We start from the raw sequence: 18,272 nt of genomic DNA, 5'->3' as shown, positions 1-18,272 counted from the left end.
ATGGTCTTGATAAACAATCGGCAACAACATTGTTGTCCCCAAGGATGTACACTATTGATGATACATATTCAGAGATTAAAGAAAGTTGCCGTTGTTGCCTATCAGACCTTGCAACTGACTTAGAATGAAAGGCAGAAACTAAAGGTTTATGGTCAAGGAACAAGGTGACCGAGTGGCCATCAATGAGTGTTTTAAAGTAAATGACAGCCAAATAAGAAGCTAAGAGTTCTCTGTCATAGGTGGAATAGGTTTTCTGAGTGTCAGAGAGCTTTTTGGAATAAAATCCTAGAGGCGTAGGCGTGTCATCTATAATCTGGTATAGAGCTGCGCCAACTGCGAAGCTCGAGCTGTCAGTCACAAGCTGGTAATCAGTTGCCTTCTGAGAGGGATAGGCGAGGGTAGGACAAGTGACTAGGGCTTGCTTCAAATTGTTGAAGGAGTCCCTTGCAACATCTGTCCATGAGAGAGATTTAGAAGATGGATTATGCCGTAAGAGTTCTGTCAATGAATAAGCAACATCGGCAAAATTAGGGATCATTGGTCTAAGGAAATTTAGCATCCCCATAAAACGGCGCAATGCAGTTGAAGTTTGAGGTGGTCTAATTCCATGAGCACTGACCTCATAGCCAAGGAAGGTGAGCGAGGACTTGAAAAATTCACATTTATCTATAGATAGTCTTAAGTTGTGTTTTGCTAAAGTAGAAAGAACAGTCTTAACATCAGCAATGTGTTCTTCAAGAGTTGTACTAGCTACTAAGATATGACACCAATATGGTGTCAATGAAGCGCTGAAAAGTGGAACCTGCGTTCTTAAGACCAAAGGGCATATACAAAAATTCAAACAGACCAAACGGTGTGCATACTGCAGTCTTAGGTGCATCATCTTTGGCCACAGGGATCTGTAAGTATGCACGCTGTAAATCGATCTTTGAAAATATGGTCTTACCCTTAAGTGACATGGTGAGACAGCGCAAATGTGGTATGGGATATTTATCATTCACAGTTACGTTATTGAGTCCGCGATAGTCACTACAAGGTGTCCAAGCACCGGGCTCCTTCTTAGGCACAAGGTGCAGAGGAGACGCCAAAGGAGCGTTAGAGCGCCGAATGATTCCGGCATTAAGCAAAAACTGAAATTCATCTTTAGCCGCTTTGAGCTTCTCACCTGTCAAAGGTCTTGCTTTGAAATGTATAGGAGGTGAGTCACCTGTATCAATACGATGGTGTATAGTTTCCACAGGAGGTGTAGTAGCTGACAACTGCAAAGGTGAAGTAAGAACCGGAAACTGAGAAAGGAGTTCAACAGCTTTTGAGTCTACCCCATTATAATTAACCAAATATGAAGAAATAGGAAATAAGAAACTTCAAGAGGAATCTTACATTGGGTAGAGGAGTCTATTAGCGACTGGTTTTTACAGTCTACCATTAGTGAGTTAGCTGCAAGAAAATCGGTTCCCAAAGTTGGATATATAACGTCAGCAATGACGAAAGACCAAGGGAAAGAACGCCTAATACATCGTATCCCAAGGTCTACATCGACTTCACCATAACAACGTATGGGTTTACCTGAAGCATTAGTAAGAGTAACAGCAGTTGGCCTGAGGAATGGAGTAAGTTCTGATTCATTAGGAAGCAGCGAAAGTGATGAACCAGTATCTATCAAAAATTGGTAATTCTTGCAACCGATTGTGGCACTTACTCTAAGTGGCAGTCCGACGGTCGCAACTGATATTTCTATGGACTGCCCTACTAGTTTCCCGCCTGGTGGAATACGCGAGCGGGGGAAGAAGAACGAGAATTAGGGCGAGAATCTGGCAAAATATTAGAAGCTGTAGAAGAAAGTATACACCATCGTTTACATGATTTTGCCCTGTTACCATAATACAGATGGTACCTGCACACCTGAGGACGCTGACCTTCATGAAAAGCGCGCACTCCAATGGGAACATAAGTTCTAGAAAATACATTATCCTGACAAGCTGAAGTGAAATTTGGGCCTCTATTACCATTATCTCTGTTCCGGCTCGCAGGCCTGGACCCTTGTCCACCTTCCACCATGGAAACATTAGCGCTGTTGTTTACACTCGCATTACTTGAGCCATAGGCCAATAATGTCTCAGCTACACGAGCCAGTTCCTCTAGTGTAGAGCTCTCCTCATATGTCACTAGGAGAGGTCTGATGCTACTAGGTAATGCTTTCAAAAATTTTAACTTTATAAAGGAATCATCCACCCCTAGTTGAGCAGCTATTTTACGCAACTCTCTCAAATACGTGGAAGGTCTGTCACACATTATGTTATTTTGATTAACAAGAGAGTCAAAAAGTTCAGGTTTTGACCTGGTGAAAAGAGGTATCAAAGATTGCTTTAATTCACCATAGTCTGAAGAATTGATGACTTCATCACTCAATTGATTGATTACTCTAAGTGGCAAATTTGATAATATATGGTGAAATTTAGTACTTCAAACAGTGATCTTGGCAAGAACAAACTGTGATTCAATTATTGTAAACCAGCGTGTTACTGAAGTCTCATCAAAGGGTGGTGGTTTGACGGCAACACCTGCGGTTACGGAAGAAACACTATCCTGCGACGCACTAGATGTAAGTAGCGAACCCTCGTCCTGGTTCGGCATAGTTCCAAGGGCATAGATTCCAAACAGGACAAAAGTAAAATAATGAAGTACCTGGAGCACTCAACCCTTTCACTATCTGGCATGTCTTTCTTTAATTACTAACCACTCTGAGACATCTTTCCTTGCCCCACACCCACTCCCAAACATTGCACTGGCGAAAAATTGCAAAACTGATTTTTTATTTTACTGCATTCTTTCTTTCAGATGATTAAAAAGATTCCATGCAATGATTTAAGTGCTATTAATTCTTGCATGCCGCAGTGAAAGAATTGATGCACACTTCACAGCAACAACAGCTTACCCACACACTGCAGAGGTAGTCACACTGGGTACACACTTGGCGGCTGAGGTGTGAACAGAGCAGCGTGACAATATATATATATATATATATATATATATATATATATATATATATATATATATATATATATATATATATATATATATATATATATATTTTTTTTTTTTTTTTATGTAGGAGGGACACTGGCCAAGGGCAACAAAATTCCAATGAAAAAAAAAAAAACCCACTGAAATGACAATCCCATAAAAGGGTCCAAAGCGGTAGTCAAAAATAAGTGTCCATATATATATATATATATATATATATATATATATATATATATATATATATATATATATATATATATATATATATATATATATATATATATATATATATATATATATATGTATGTATATATATATATATATATATATATATATATATATATATATATATATATATATATATATATATATATATATATATATATATATATATATATATATATATATATAGAGAGAGAGAGAGAGAGAGAGAGAGAGAGAGAGAGAGAGAGAGAGAGAGAGAGAGAGAGAGAGAGAGAAGAAAAAAAAATACTCAGAAGTGGGAAAATACAGAATTTGCAGTTTATATTTAATAGCATAAGAAAACAAAGAATATTCCGTGTTCCATAATTTTTTTTTCCTGCACAATGACTACAAAAAAAAAAAAAAAAGCTCCTTCCTTTAGGACAGTGCATCAACTACATATACCTTCTGTCCCTTTCATTTAAAACAACTAAAAGAGCAATTATTTGATCTTTCTCTTCCTCTTCCCCTGAACTCTTGGCATTGAATTTTTTAAGCATGTCATCAGTATGTTCAAAACTGACATGACTCAAAGTAACGAGACAGTCCCCATCTAATTTGCAGTAATGCCTCAACTGATCTCACAGAAAGGCGATTTCTCAGTTTTGAGTGAACAGCATTTATCTGTGAAAAGATTCTTTCCACTGAGGCATTTAAAAAAGGGGGAGATGATAATGTCACTGCAAGGCCTGAAACACTTGGGAAACTTTTCTCTCCTGCAGTTTTTCCTTTCAGTCACTTCGCCCCAAAACTCTATTACATTATCTAGGCAACTTTTGGGCCATTGGTGAAGTCTAAGGTTAATCCATTCATTTTCAAGATCACCCACATCCTCAAATGCAGACCTAAACCTTGCACCAATAGGGGCAAGAGACTCCTTTGTCAGAGATGTGGCAATAGATGGATGAAAACATTTCACCAAGAGAAGAATGTCTACATTTTCTCGTAACCTCATTGGAACTTGGTTTATGATTTCAATTATAAAAGTTTTGGACCTCTTTCATATACTTGATTTGATCTTCATCCACAAAACAAGCAGCTGTAAAGTTTGGGAACTCATAACCAAAGTTCATTGCATCATATGGTCAAAAATTTTAGATTAATCAGATTGGTGGGGCGGTATCCGTAGAGCGATGTTGGCGAAACCCGTGTTGCCCCTGTGGTGGTTTGTTATTTGATACTAGGTAGGTTCTGGTTCTAATGTTGATTATTTTTTTCGAATATTTTACCCGGTACTTCTAGTGATGATACAGGTCTAAAGTTTAATGGGTCTGTAGTTATTTTGTTGGGTTTAGATATTAGTTTGATTTTTGTATGCACTGTCTTCCTCCACCACTGGTCCTTCTCTCTGTGCCGCCGCTGCCTTCCTTCCTCTTCTTACCATGCCTCTTTCTTCTTCAGTTCCTCTCTTCGCTTTCTCTCACATCAGCACGTCATGATGTTCACTACATCACCGACGCTCAATTTCGCTAAAATGATCACTACATTAATTTTGTCACTGTCAAGAATACCCTCACGCAGCATGATGTTCACTAGAACACTTGAGTTTCGCTTTCGTCAGAATCCTCACTGCATCAATTTTGTCAAGATTAAAAAGCCCTTACGTTGCGCCGCCTCTACATTAATGGTGTATGTTTCACTGTTCATTGTGTTCCTCGTGTCTGATGTCTCCACGTGGTGAGTCTGCCCTGTTTTGACCTTCTTCACTTTTAACTCCACTCTCAAGGGAGTTTCCGCACTTCCTCACATTCCTCCTGTCTTGCCTTTCCTCGCAGGTGATTGGCCAGAATAACGGTCACTGTGGTTCATGTACCTCAAATTGTAGCATCTGATTGGCTGTCTTCCGACAATCTGATTGGTCAGCTCCTGATCGTGATCCACTGCCTCCGTATAAAAAGGCCAGTATGAGTACCCAGAAATCAGTCATCAGAGAGAGAGCGTAGGAGCAACATCTCCCCTGTCGTAACAGCGTCTTAATTGTCAAGTGTAAATCGTACTCGCGTGTAGTATCATCAGGGAGAAAAATCTATCAGCAAGAAAAAGCGACTAGAAGCAAATTAACAGCGGAATACTACGGCAAAAGCAAGGATGAGTCCCCCTTTTGCCGGAAGTATTCACGCTATGCTCGGCGTGGCTCGCGACGCTCCCCTGGAGGAGATCAAGCGGGCCTATCGACGAAAGGCCCTCGAATTGCACCCCGACAAGAACCCGGGGGACGCAGCTGCTGCAACCGTGCGATTCCAGCAGCTGCAGGCGGCGTACGAGACGCTCTGCCGCCAGAAGGAGGCCGGCGGGGAGCCACAGGAAAGGCAGGAAAAGAAGGAGGGGGAGTGGAAACGAGAAGAGCAGCAGGAAAAGGCGTGGAAGGAAGAGGATGGAAGGCAGCGGCAGCGTAAAGAGGAAGACCGGTGGTGGGAAAAGGACGATAAACGGAAGAAGAAAAAGAAAAGGCAGAGAAAGAAGCAGAGCAGCGAAGCACCGGAGGAGGAGGAGGAAGAGGAGGAGGAGGAGGAGGAAGAGAATGAGGAGAAAGAAAAGGAAGAAGAGGAGGAGCAGGCGGAAGAAAGGGCGAAGTATTGGGAGGATGAAGAGAGGGGGAAGGACTGGGAAAAGAAGAAAAAGAATGAGAGAAGGCACCGAAAAGATAAGAATCAGATGAACGAAAATACATGGGAGAGAAAGTGGAGCAAGAAAACAGCAGAAGAGGAGGAGGAAGAAGGGGAGGAGGAGGAGGAGGAGGAGGAAAAGGTGGGGAAGGAAGAAGAAAGGCAAATGGACTGGGAGGAAAGAAAGAAACAGGAGACGGGGCCCCGCAAAGACAAGGAGGAAATAAAGAAAGAGAGAGCATGGGAGAGGAAGAGGAAGAATAAAAGATCAGAGAAGGAAGAGCAGGAGGAGGAGGAGAAGGAGGAGGAGAAGAACTGGAAAGCGGAGAAACCAGTGAGTAAGCAGAATGCAAGGGAGAGAAGGAAGAAGCGAAGAGAGGAAGAGAGAAAGAGACAACAAGAGGAAGAGGTGAGGATGAGAAGACGGCGACATGAGGAACAGAGAAAGGCGAACGAACGAAAGAGGGAGATGGAGGAGGAGAAGGAGAAAGAGGAAAGCAGGAGGAGGAAAGAAGAGGAAGAGCGGGAGAAAGAGAGAGTTAAACACCAAGAGAAGGAAAGGATTAGGCGAGAAGAAGAAGAGAAGGAGAAAGAAAAGGTTAGACGAGAGGAAGAAGAGAGAGAGAAAGAGAGGCTTAGAAGGGAAGAGAAGAAACAAGAGAACATCAGGCGAGAAAAAGAACAGGAGAGGATGAGAAGGAAGCGACAAACAGAGGAGACAGAAGAAGAGGAAAGGAAGAGAAGGAGAGTAGAAGAGTACCAGAAGGAGGAGGAGGAAGGAAATGAAAGCAGTAAACAGGAGGAAGAAGAAGGGAGGTGGGATGGAGGGAGAAGGAGGCTGCAGAGGACGTTGAAGGCAGTGAGGCAGAGAAGGAAGAGAGAGGGGATAAAGAGACGCGGCGAGGAGAGAGTGAGACGCCAGCAGGAATTGGAGGAAAAATTGAGGCAACACCTGGAGGAGGAAAGGAGGAAGCAGCAAGAGGTGGAGGGAATAAGACAGGAGGAAAAGATGGAAAGGATGAGAAGAGAACATGAGGAAGAGAGGAGGGAACAGGAAGAGAGAGAAAGGGAAGAGAAAGGACAGGAAGAACACGCAGGACGGGACAGAAAACGAGACGATGAATGCAATAAGCGGCCTTTGCGTTGGAAGAAAATAGCGTTTGGTTTTAAAGAAATCGTTCAAAAATTCTGGAAAAAAATAAAAATTAAAAAATCGAAAAAAAAAGACTGAATAAGACTGAATAAGTAAAGATAGAAAAAAATGGATGAGTAGTGAATAGTGATGGCAGTGTTAGGTGATGGCTTGGAATGTTGTGTTGCTGTTATGATGCCCTGATATAACAACAGAAAAGTCAATAAAAAGAAAAAAAAAGATAAGAAAAAAAAAGAAATAGATGTAGAACATAGATATTAAGAGTAGCCTTAAGGTGCACTAAAAGAAAAAAAAATCAAATAAATTAAGAAAAGACGAAAAAAATATATAGACGTTAAGAGTAACATTAAGATGCACTAAAAGAAGAAAAAAAGAAAAAAAATATATAGAAAATAGATATTAAGAGTAAATTTAAGATACACTAAAAGAAAAAAATCAGTAAAAATATATTAAATTAAGAAAAGAAAAAAAAGATGTAGAAATATATATATATATATATATATATATATATATATATATATATATATATATATATATATATATATATATATATATATATATATATATATATATATATATATATATATATATATATATATATATATATATATATATATATATATATATATATAGAAAATAGATATTAAGAGTAACCTTACGATGCACTAAGAAAAAAAAACAATAAAAATCAAATAAATTAAAAAGGACGAAAAAAAAAATATAGACGTTAAGAGTAACATTAAGATGCACTAAAAGAAAAAAATAAAGAAAAAAAATATATAGGAAATAGATATTAAGAGTAAATTTAAGATACACTAAAAGAAAGAAAATCAGTAAAAATATAATAAATTAAGAAAAGAAAAAAAAAAGATGTAGAAATAGATATAGAAAATAGATATTAATCTTAAGATGCACTAAGGAAAAAAAAAACAATAAAAATCAAATAAATTAAAAAGGATGAAAAAAAAATATAGACGCTAAGAGTAACATTAAGATGCACCAAAAGAAAAAAAAAAATAAATAAAAATATATAGAAAATAGATATTAAGAGTAAATTTAAGATACACTAAAAGAAAGAAAATCAGTAAAAATATAATAAATTAAGAAAAGAAAAAAAATATAGAAATAGATATATAAAATAGATATTAAGAGTAAACTTGAGATACACAAAAAAGAAAAAGAAAAAAATATAAAAAGTTAAGAAAAAGACGAAAAAAAATAGATATATAGAAAATAGATAATAAGAGTAAATTTAAGGTATGAGCAGTGATGAGTGACGTAATGGTAGTGTTAGGTGATGACTTGCAGTGTTATGTCTACGTTATGATGCCAATATAATAACACAAAAGTCAATAAAAAGAAAAAAAAGAAAAGAAAAGAAAATATAGATATAGAAAATAGATATTAAGAATAACATTAAGATGCACTAAAAGAAAAAAAAAATCAAATAAATTTAGAAAAGAAAAAATAGACAAAATATATATTAAGAGTGACCTTAAGATACACTAAAATAAAAAAAAATAAATAAACAAATCAAAAAAGAAAAAAAATATATGTATAGAAAATAAATTAAGAAAAGAAAAAAACATGTAGAAATAGATATAGATATAGAAAATAGATTAAACTTAAGGTATACCAAAAGGAAAAAAAATCAACAAAAATATAATAATTCAAGAAAAGACGAAAAAAAGAAATAGATATATAGAAAACAGATATTAATAGTAAATTTAAGATATACAAAAAAAATCAATAAAAATATAAAAAATCAAGAAAAGAAAAAAATATATATACATATAGATACAGAAAGTAGATATTAAGAGTAACCAACCTTAAGATACACTAAAAGAAAAAAACGATAAAAAAATAATAAATTAAGAAAAGAAAAAATATATAGATATATAAAATAAATATTAAGAATAAACTAAGACACAGCTATAGAAAAAAAACACTAAAAATATAAAACATTAAGAAAAGTCGAAAAAAATATAGATATAGAAAATAGATACTAAGAGTAAACTTAAGATACAATAAAATAAAATCTAATTAAATTAATTAAAACAAAGAAAAGATATAGATATAGAAAATGTATATTAAAATAATAGAAAGAAAAATCAATAAGATTATAATAAATTAAGAAAACAAAAAAATCTATATTAAATAGATATCAAGAGTGAACTTAAGATATACTAAAAGGAAAAAATGTCAATAAAAATTAGATAAAGAAAAGAAAAAAATATAGAAATAGATATAGAAAATAGATACCTATTAAGAGTACATAAGAACATAAGAAATAAGGGAAGCTGCAAGAAGCGACCAGGCTTACACGTGGCAGTCCCTGTATGAAACACTCCTACCTATTTCCATCTGTTATCCCCATCCATTAACTTGTCTAATCTTCTCTTAAAGCTCTCTAGTGTCCTAGCACTAACTACATGATTACTGAGTCCGTTCCACTCATCTACCACTCTATTTGAGAACCAATTTTTTCCTATCTCCTTCCTAAACCTAAATTTTTCAAGCTTGAACCCGTTATTTCTTGTTCTGAACCCGTTATTTCTTGTTCAATCTTATGTAATCTTATGATGTACTGAAAGAAAAAAATCAATAAAAATATAATAAATTGAGAAAAGGAAAAAAATGTAGAAACAGATATAGAATATAGAAAATAGATATTAAGAGTATACACCAAAAGAAAAAAAAATATATAACAAATTAAGAAAAGGCGAACAAAAAAAAAATATATAGAAATAGATATAGAAAGTAAATAGCTAAATGCATAATACACTTAAAGAAAAAAAAAGGGAAAATCAATAAAAATATAATAAGTTAAGGAAAGACGATGGATGACATAGATGCAGTAATGAAGTGTTACAAAAGGGGACATAGACAACCAGGAGAAGGAGACACAATGGGATACGCGGATGATACAGCCGTATGGAGTGACGACAGGCAAGACTTGGAAGGACCACTGTTGACATTCATGAGGTACTGACAAATGCACGTTTAAAGATGAAGGTGAAAAAAAAAACAAATAAATAATGAAATTCTGTAGAGGGGAATAAGAAGACTTCGTGGTGGAAATACAGGGAAGCAGAGTCAAAGACGTCGAAGAAGTTAAATACTTAGGAAGTGTATTTACAACAAAAGGAAATAATAAACAAGAAATAACCGATAGAATAGTGCAATATACTAAATGAACAGGAGCATTATGTCCACTACTGAAGGATGCACATGTACCTCTAACAGCCAAGAAAATTATGTTTGAAAGTGTTTTGACTCCAACTCTAACGTGTGGCTCATAACAAGGACAACAGACAAGAAGGAGAGAAGCAGGACACAAGCAGCGCAGTGACAGTTTTAAGACTGATTACAGGAAAGACAAGAAGAGATAAAATCAGAAATAATTAAATCAGAAAAGATATTGGAGTTGTTTCAGTGTTCAGCAAAATAGACGCGGCTCAGGTGAGGTGGCTGGGACATCTTGAGAAGATGGACGAGGCAAGAATTGCCAAAAGAAAATGGAATGGGGACCAAACAGTAATAGGCCGAGGGGAAGACCCAAGAAAAGATGGAGAGATGCTGTTAAGGAGACACTGGATAGATACAACATGGCAGAAATACAGAAACTTAGAAGACAAGGGACTAAGCAAGACAGACGAGAATGGATGAGGAGGCTTGCCCCACTGGCAGAGATTCATCTCTAACTGGGAGCCGAAGTAAGAAGTAAAGCAAGATATAGAAAATAGATATCAACAGTAACCTTAAAGATACACTCAAAGAAAAAAGTCAATACAAGTATAGGAAATTAAAAAAGGACGAAAAAAAAAAAGATATATATAGAGGAAATAGATATTAAGAATAACTCAAGAAACAAAAAAAAAAAAAATCAATAAAGATGAAATAAATTAATAAAAGTAAAAAAAAAAATACAAAAATAGATACAGATATACAAAACATTTACTAAGTGTTACCCTAAGTAACACTAAAAGAAAAATCAATAAAAATTAAATAAATTAAGAAAAGACGAAAAAAATAAATATACAAAACAGATATTAAGAGTACCCTTAAGATACACTAAAACAAAACAAAAAAAAAATCAATAAAAAATTAAATAAATTAAGAAAAGAAGATAAAAAAAGATATAGATATAGAAAATAGATATTAAGAGTAACCTTAAGATACACTAAAAGAAAGTCAATAAAAATTAAATAAATTAAGAAAAGAAAAAATACAAAGAAATAAACACAAAAAAGAGATATTAAGAGTAAACTTAAGATACAATTAAAGAAAAAATAAATGAAAATATAGTGAATTAAGAAAAGGAAAAAATGTAGAAATAGAGAATATAGAAAATAGATACTAAGAGTAAAACGAAATATATAAGTAAAAATTAAATAAATTAAGAAAAGAACAAAATATAGAAATAGATATAAATATTAAGACTAACCTCCAGATATTCCAAACGAAACAAAAAAATAAATAAAATATAATAAGTTAAGAAAAGATGAAGTAAAAATATAGATATAGAAAATAGATATCAAGAGTAAACTCAAGATGTAATAAAAGAAAAAAGTCAATAAAAATTCAATTGATTGAAAGAAAAAGAGAAAAGAAAAGAAAAGAAAAGCAAAGAGAAAAGACAGGATGAGTAGTGACGAGTGGTGTAATGGCAGTGTTAGATGATGACTTGCAATGTTACGTTGCTGTTATGGTGTCAAAATATAATAACACAAAAGTCAATAAAAAGAAAAAAAATAAAGAAAATAAAAGATACAGAAATAGATATAGATGTGGAAAATAGATATTAAGAGTAACCTTAAGAGGCACAAAAAAAACACAATAAAAAAATCTAATAAATTAAGAAAAAGACAAAAAAATATATATAGACATAGACAATAGATATAAACAGTAACCTTAAGATAGATTTAAAAGAAAATACATTAATTAAAAAATATATAGAAAATAGATATTAAGAGTAAATTTAAGATACATTAAAAGAAAAAAATCTGAAAAAAATATAATAATTAAGAAAAGAAAAAAAAGATTAGAAATATATATAAAAAATAGGTATTAAGAGTAAACTTAAGATGCACAAAAAATTATTAAAAAAATATGATAATCTATGAAAAGACGAAAAAAAGAAATAAATATATAGAAAATAAGAGTAAATTTAAGATAAACAGGAAGATCAATAAAAAATATAATAAAATCAAGAAAAGAAAAGAATATATATATATATATATATATATATATATATATATATATATATATATATATATATATATATATATATATATATATATATATATATATATATATATATATATATATATATATATAGATATAGATATAGATAGATAGATAGATAGATAGATAGATAGATAGATAGATATAGATATATATGTAGATATAGATATAGAAAGTAGATATTAAGAGTAACCTTAAGATACACTAGAAGAAAACTATTAATGGAATATAATAAATAAGGAAAAGACGAAAAAAAAAAAGATACATATAGAAAATAGATACTAAAAGTAAACTTAAGGTGCACTAAAAGAAAAAGAAATAAAAATTAAATAAATAAAAAATATAGCTATGAAATAGCTATTAGGAGTAAATTTAATCTTCATTAAAAGAAAAAAAATCAATAAAACAATAAATTAAGAAAAGAAAAAAAAAAGATGTAGAAACAGATATAGAACATAAAAAAATAGACATTAAGAGTAACCTTAAGATACACCAAAAGAAAAAGAAACAAAAATATAATAAACTGAGAAAAGGCGAAAAAAAAAACATAGAAATAGCTATACGAAATAAATATTGACTAAATTCAAAATACAGTAAAAGAAAAGAAAATCAATAAAAAATATAATAAATAAAGGAAAGACGATGGATGACATGGATGCAATAATGAAGTGTTACAAAAGGGGACATAGACAACCAGGAGAAGGAGACACAATGGGATACGCGGATGATACAGCCGTATGGAGTGACGACAGGCAAGACTTGGAAGGAGCACTGTTGACATTCACGAGGTACTGACAAATGCACGTTTAAAGACGAATGTGGACAAAAAAAAAATAAATAAATAAAAGTCTGTAGAGGGGAATAAAAAGACATCGTGGTGGAAATACAGGGAAGCAGAGTCAAAGACGTCGAAGTGAAATACTTAGGAAGTGTATTTACAACAAAAGGAAATAATAAACAAGAAATAATCGATAGAATACTGCAATATAATAAATGAACAGGAGTATTATGTCCACTACTGAAGGATGCACATGTACCTCTAACAGCCAAGAAAATTATGTTTGAAAGTGTTTTGACTCCAACTCTAACGTGTGGCTCGTAACAAGGACAACAGACAAGAAGGAGAGAAGCAGGACACAAGCAGCGCAGTGACAGTTTTAAGACCATACATTCCAATCCAAGACTTCACCTCTTCCGCAGACTCTTCCGCAGAAACATGCCAGTTTACTTAATTGCCGACCTTAACGCCAACCACCCCATCCTTGGCACTCAGCTTAGCACATTAATTAAAAACAAGACGATTCAACATATTGGCTCTCCTTTTCCTACTTTTTCACCCATCGGAGAGGAACAAATTCTGACTTAATACTCACAAATTAACAAAACTCATCACAACACTCATATTTCACAGGGACGTCTCACAAGTGACCACATCCCAATTTACCTTACTCTTCCGTCAACCTTACTATTTCGTCTTCACCCATTTATGTACCAATACCTCCCAGACCTGACTTTAAAAGAGCAAGGTGGAGCCTGTTCCAAGAAAGCACTGACAACAATACTAAACACAATAACCTAGACAACATTGCCCTCGAGGTAATAGACACACCAATCACATACTGCCACAAAATCACTGAAACTTCAATAGACGCACACATTCCTTGCATGCACCTGCGCCCTCTACCACACCCCAACCTCAGCTATCGCACACAAAAAATAATCTCTCAATTTAACGCAATAAAACACCACTCAACAGTTTACGGCTGGACACCACACCACTTCTTAACCTATAAAACCATAAAAACTTATCTATCCGAAGCTCTTATTATAAATTCCAACGAAAGCTGGAGCAAAATTCTACAAAACATCGCTGCAAGCTTCCCTAACCCAGAGTTCTTTTGGAAAAAAAATAAGAACCTGACAGGACAGTCCATTCCAGAAGCCCACTACCTAATTAACTCCCGCAACACCAAAGTATTCTCTACGCCAGACAAAGAAGAGCTGCACAGACAACACTGGTCCAGGATTTTCAGCCAAGACGATAACGAAGATAAAGTAGAACAGGAAGAACCCCACGAAGTATTTGAATACCTACACAACAACCTAGATAGAATCACACCATTTCACAACGCAGACATCAGCAGGCTAAACAACCCACAACTGGACCAAGAAATAACCACACAAGACATCAAGCAAATTTGCAATCATACCAAAAAGACATGACCCGGAAGGAAAGGCGTTAACAAAACCATCCTTAACAAATTACCTGAATCCGCATTTAACCACCTCAGACATTTTTAATGCATGCCTCTCATCTAGTTACTTCCCAGACCACTAGAAAGCTTCAATTATTAATACCCAAAGCTGATAAATCTCCACACCAGGTCGAAAACTATAGACCAGTTTCACTTCTGGAAGTCCCTGGAAAAAACTTTTGAAAGAATTATCAACAACAGATTACGAAAACACCTAGAAATAAATAATCTCTATAACGAAAATTTAGTGTGGGTTTAGCATGGGGAAAGGCACTCATATGGCCTTAGCATTAATCACCGAGCAAATAGCTCAATACAAAGCCAACAGAGGCAGTGCCATATAATCTTACGTGATATATCCAAAGCATTCGACAAAGCGTGGCATAACGGTTTGAAATACAAAACACTACATCTGCAACTTCCATCAACCATTGAACGACTTCTCTGTGACTTCCTGAATGATGGGAAAGCCCGCGTCAAAATAAATAATTACACAGGTCCAAACATCAACTTAGAGTGTGGAGTGCCTCAGGGCAGTGTGCTTTCGCCAACCCTCTTCACCATATATACCAATGACATCAGAAAACCCTACAAAGGTATATATATACATATATATCACTTATGCAGATGACATGACACAAGTTATTGGATATCAAGGAAGATCTAAATCTATAATAAATATCATCACTGAGAGAGAAATAATAAAGATCAATAAATTTGAGGAAAAATGCAAAATAAAAACTAACATACAGAAGTCCACTCCGTTACACTTCGACGCCAGAGTCACACACCCACTAAATATAAATGGCACTGAAATAGAATTTAAATCTACTGGAAAAGACCATTGGCCTCAAAATCAACAGTTACGGATATAAAACAAACACCATAAAAAGAAAGAATAAAGCCAATGCTGCACTAAGGAAATTATATATTCTACGAGATCTACCAACCAAAATTAAAACACGCCTGGTTAAAGCATTAGTAATACCCATTTTAGAATATCCCCCTGTCCCTGTTTATGTATTATCCACTACCCAGATTAGTATTCTACAGAAGTACAAAATAGACTACTTCGCTTCGCTGCAGGTCAAAAGTACCCACATACACTCACCACAGAGGAAATTCATAAAGCTACCAAAACACAACCTATAAATATCAAACTTCACGAACAGGCAGCAAAAGTCTGGACACCATTACACCTGGACGATCATTATATCTATAAAAATCTAATTCATGCTCAAGTAAACATAGAAGGATATAATAAAAATCTCCCGAGCAGTTTATCTAGTATACAAACTTGCCCGACTCCTCAGTTTCACACAACCACATCTCAGTCGCTAAAACACCTCGAGTCTCCACACCACATGAATAATCCTTCAGTTTACACTTAACAAGTCAGTACTTACTAGGTATTCCTACTTACCTTTCCCAGCACTGCTCTGTCTCAGACTTACAGGATGATGAAACAAAGTGACTGGATAAACAGTTTATTAAATCTTCTTTATTGCATACAAAAAAAAAAAGTATATCATAAGTTACCTGAGTTACTTGCCTTTTAAGATTTATACTTTACCTTCTTTATTGCTTAGGAGAAAAAAAGGGATTATTATTATTATTATTATTTTTTTTTTTTTTTAGTTTCTGATGTTTTAGGACTAATACTTACCTCTACTCACCTAGTTCAGTACTGATCAGGGTTTACTTATATAACGAATATTGAATCCAGTAAAGCACCTGCAAAAGAAAAAAATATTAGTACAATTATGTACTTGTACACTCCTTGGTATTGAAAAAAATAAAAAATAAATAACTAAATAAATAATAAAAAAAGAATAACAAGAACAATAAGAAGAAATCAGTATATAAAATTTTAAAAATAAATATAAATAAATAAATAAATAAATAAATAAAAGCAACTGTCTAGGTTCAGTAAAGAAACCTGACTGGCGACTCCTACCTTGATCTCCAGCCAGCAAAAAACTCACCATAAATCTTACACAAGAACAGCAAGGTGGACAGCCCGCCAACTTTTAACTCCTCCTGTCCTTCCTATTTCCTACTTTACCTTCAATGTGTACAAACTCTTATTTCTCTTCCCCCTCTCTTCTTCAGTAAAACAGCTAGAAGTCAGTCACCAGAGAGAGAGCGTCGAAGCATCACTTCACCTCTGTCATATCAGTGTCTCAGTTCTCAAGTGTGTACTGTGTAAATCATATCGCGTGTACTTAGTAAAAGAAATCTACCAATAAGTGGCAGTGACTAGAAGTGGATTCACTTCGAAACACCTGCTTACTCTGGCAAAAGCAAGGATGAGCATCCATTTTGCCAGAAGCATTCACGCTGTGCTCGGCGTGGCCCGCGATGCTCCTCTTGAGATCAAGCGGGCCTATCGACGAAACGTCCTCGAACTGTACCCCGACAAGAATCCGGGCGACGCAGTTGCTGCAACCGTGCGGTTCCAGCAGCTGCAGGCGGCGTACGAGTCGCTCTGCCGCCAGGAGGAGGCCGGCGGGGAACCACAGGAAAGGCAGGAAAGGAAGGAGGGGGAGAGGAAGCGAAAGAAGCAAAGGAAGGAAAAGGCATGGAAGGAAGAGGATGGAAGCCAGCGGCAGCGTAGAGATGAGGACCAGTGGCGGGAAAAGGACGATGAACGAAGGAAGAAGAGGCAAAGAAAGAAGCAGAACATTAAAGCATCGGAGGAAGAGGAGCAGGAGTAGAAAAAAGAGAATAAGGAGGAAGAGAAGGAAGAGAAGAAAGAAGAAGAGGAGCGGGCGGAAGAAAGAGCGAAGTACTGGGAGGAGGATGAAGAGAGGGGGGTGGATTGGGAGAAGAGGAAAAAAGAATGAGAGAAGCGCCGGAAAGATAAGAACCAGATGAAGAAGGATAAGACATGGGAGAGGAAGTGGAGCAAGAAAAATGCAGAAAAGGAGGAAGAGGAAGAAGAAGAGGAGGAGGAGGAGGAGGAGGAAGAGGTGGGGAAGGAAGAAGAAAGGCAGATGGACAGGGAGGAAAGGAAGAAACAGGAGACGGGGCCCCGCAAAGACAAGGGACAGATAAAAAAAGAGAGGGCATGTGAGAGGAAGAGGAAGAATAAAAGAACACCAGAGAAGAAGGAAGAGGAGGAGGAAGAGAAGGAGGAGAGGCACTGGAAAGAGGAGAAGCCAGTGGGTAACGGGAATGCAAGGGAGAGAAGGAAGAAGCGAACAGAGGAAGAGACAACAAGAGGAAGAGGTAAGGATGAGAAGACGAAGACACGACGAACAGAGAAAGGCGAACGAATGGAAGAGGGAGATGGAGGAGGAGAAGGAGAGGAAGGAAAGCAGGAGGAGGAAAGAAGAAGAGCGGGAGAAAGAGAGGGTTAAGCACGAAGAGGAAGAAAGGATTAGGCGAGAAGGAGAGAGAGAGAGAGAAAGGAAAGGTTAGGCGAGAGGAAGAAGAGAGAGAGAGAAAGAGAAGCTTAGGAAGGAATAGGAAGAGAGGAAGCTAGAGAATATCAGGCGAGAAAAGAAAGAGGAGAGGATGAGAAGAATAGAAGAATGCCAGAAGGATGAGGAAGGAAATGAGAGCAGTAAACAGGAGAAGGAGGAAGAGAGAGAGGGAGATGAAAGGAGGAGGAGGCGGCAGAGAATGTTGAAGGCAGTGAGTCAGAGAAGGAAGAGAGAGAGGATAGAGACGAGGCGGAGAGAATGAGATGGCAGCAGGAATTGGAGGAAAGATTGAGCCAGCACCTGGAGAAGGAAAGGA

The 18,272-nt window shown here is 35.7% G+C and overlaps 2 protein-coding genes across 2 annotated transcripts; both read left to right on the top strand.

The window, feature by feature from the left end:
* The first annotated feature begins 5,388 nt into the window (after positions 1–5,388).
* On the top strand, positions 5,389–16,777 carry LOC135092627 (golgin subfamily A member 6-like protein 24). Its single transcript, XM_063991232.1, has 3 exons — positions 5,389–6,370; positions 14,894–15,124; positions 16,641–16,777. Exons 1-3 carry the CDS (start codon positions 5,389–5,391, stop codon positions 16,775–16,777), a joined length of 1,350 nt encoding a protein of 449 aa, XP_063847302.1.
* A 60-nt stretch (positions 16,778–16,837) lies between these two features.
* LOC135092626 (dnaJ homolog subfamily C member 17-like) lies at positions 16,838–17,245 on the top strand. The gene has a single exon (XM_063991231.1). The coding sequence runs from the start codon at positions 16,838–16,840 to the stop codon at positions 17,243–17,245; it is 408 nt and encodes a 135-aa protein (XP_063847301.1).
* The last annotated feature ends 1,027 nt before the right edge of the window (positions 17,246–18,272 follow it).

Source organism: Scylla paramamosain, chromosome 40 (genome assembly GCF_035594125.1).
Source record: "Scylla paramamosain isolate STU-SP2022 chromosome 40, ASM3559412v1, whole genome shotgun sequence".
In the NCBI taxonomy this organism is placed as follows: Eukaryota; Metazoa; Arthropoda; class Malacostraca; order Decapoda; family Portunidae; genus Scylla; species Scylla paramamosain.
This window is presented reverse-complemented; position numbering and strand designations above follow the sequence as displayed.

What these genes read in the sequence shown, in the direction of transcription:
- LOC135092626 (XM_063991231.1), top strand. Translation starts at nt 16,838, where the DNA reads ATGAGCATCCATTTTGCCAGAAGCATTCACGCTGTGCTCGGCGTGGCC.
- LOC135092627 (XM_063991232.1), top strand. Translation starts at nt 5,389, where the DNA reads ATGCTCGGCGTGGCTCGCGACGCTCCCCTGGAGGAGATCAAGCGGGCC. An exon ending in GGAGAAGGAGAAAGAGGAAA is followed by an intron (nt 6,371 to 14,893) that starts GCAGGAGGAGGA and finishes ATATATCCAAAG; the next exon opens with CATTCGACAAAGCGTGGCAT. An exon ending in CATCAGAAAACCCTACAAAG is followed by an intron (nt 15,125 to 16,640) that starts GTATATATATAC and finishes TCTCTTCTTCAG; the next exon opens with TAAAACAGCTAGAAGTCAGT.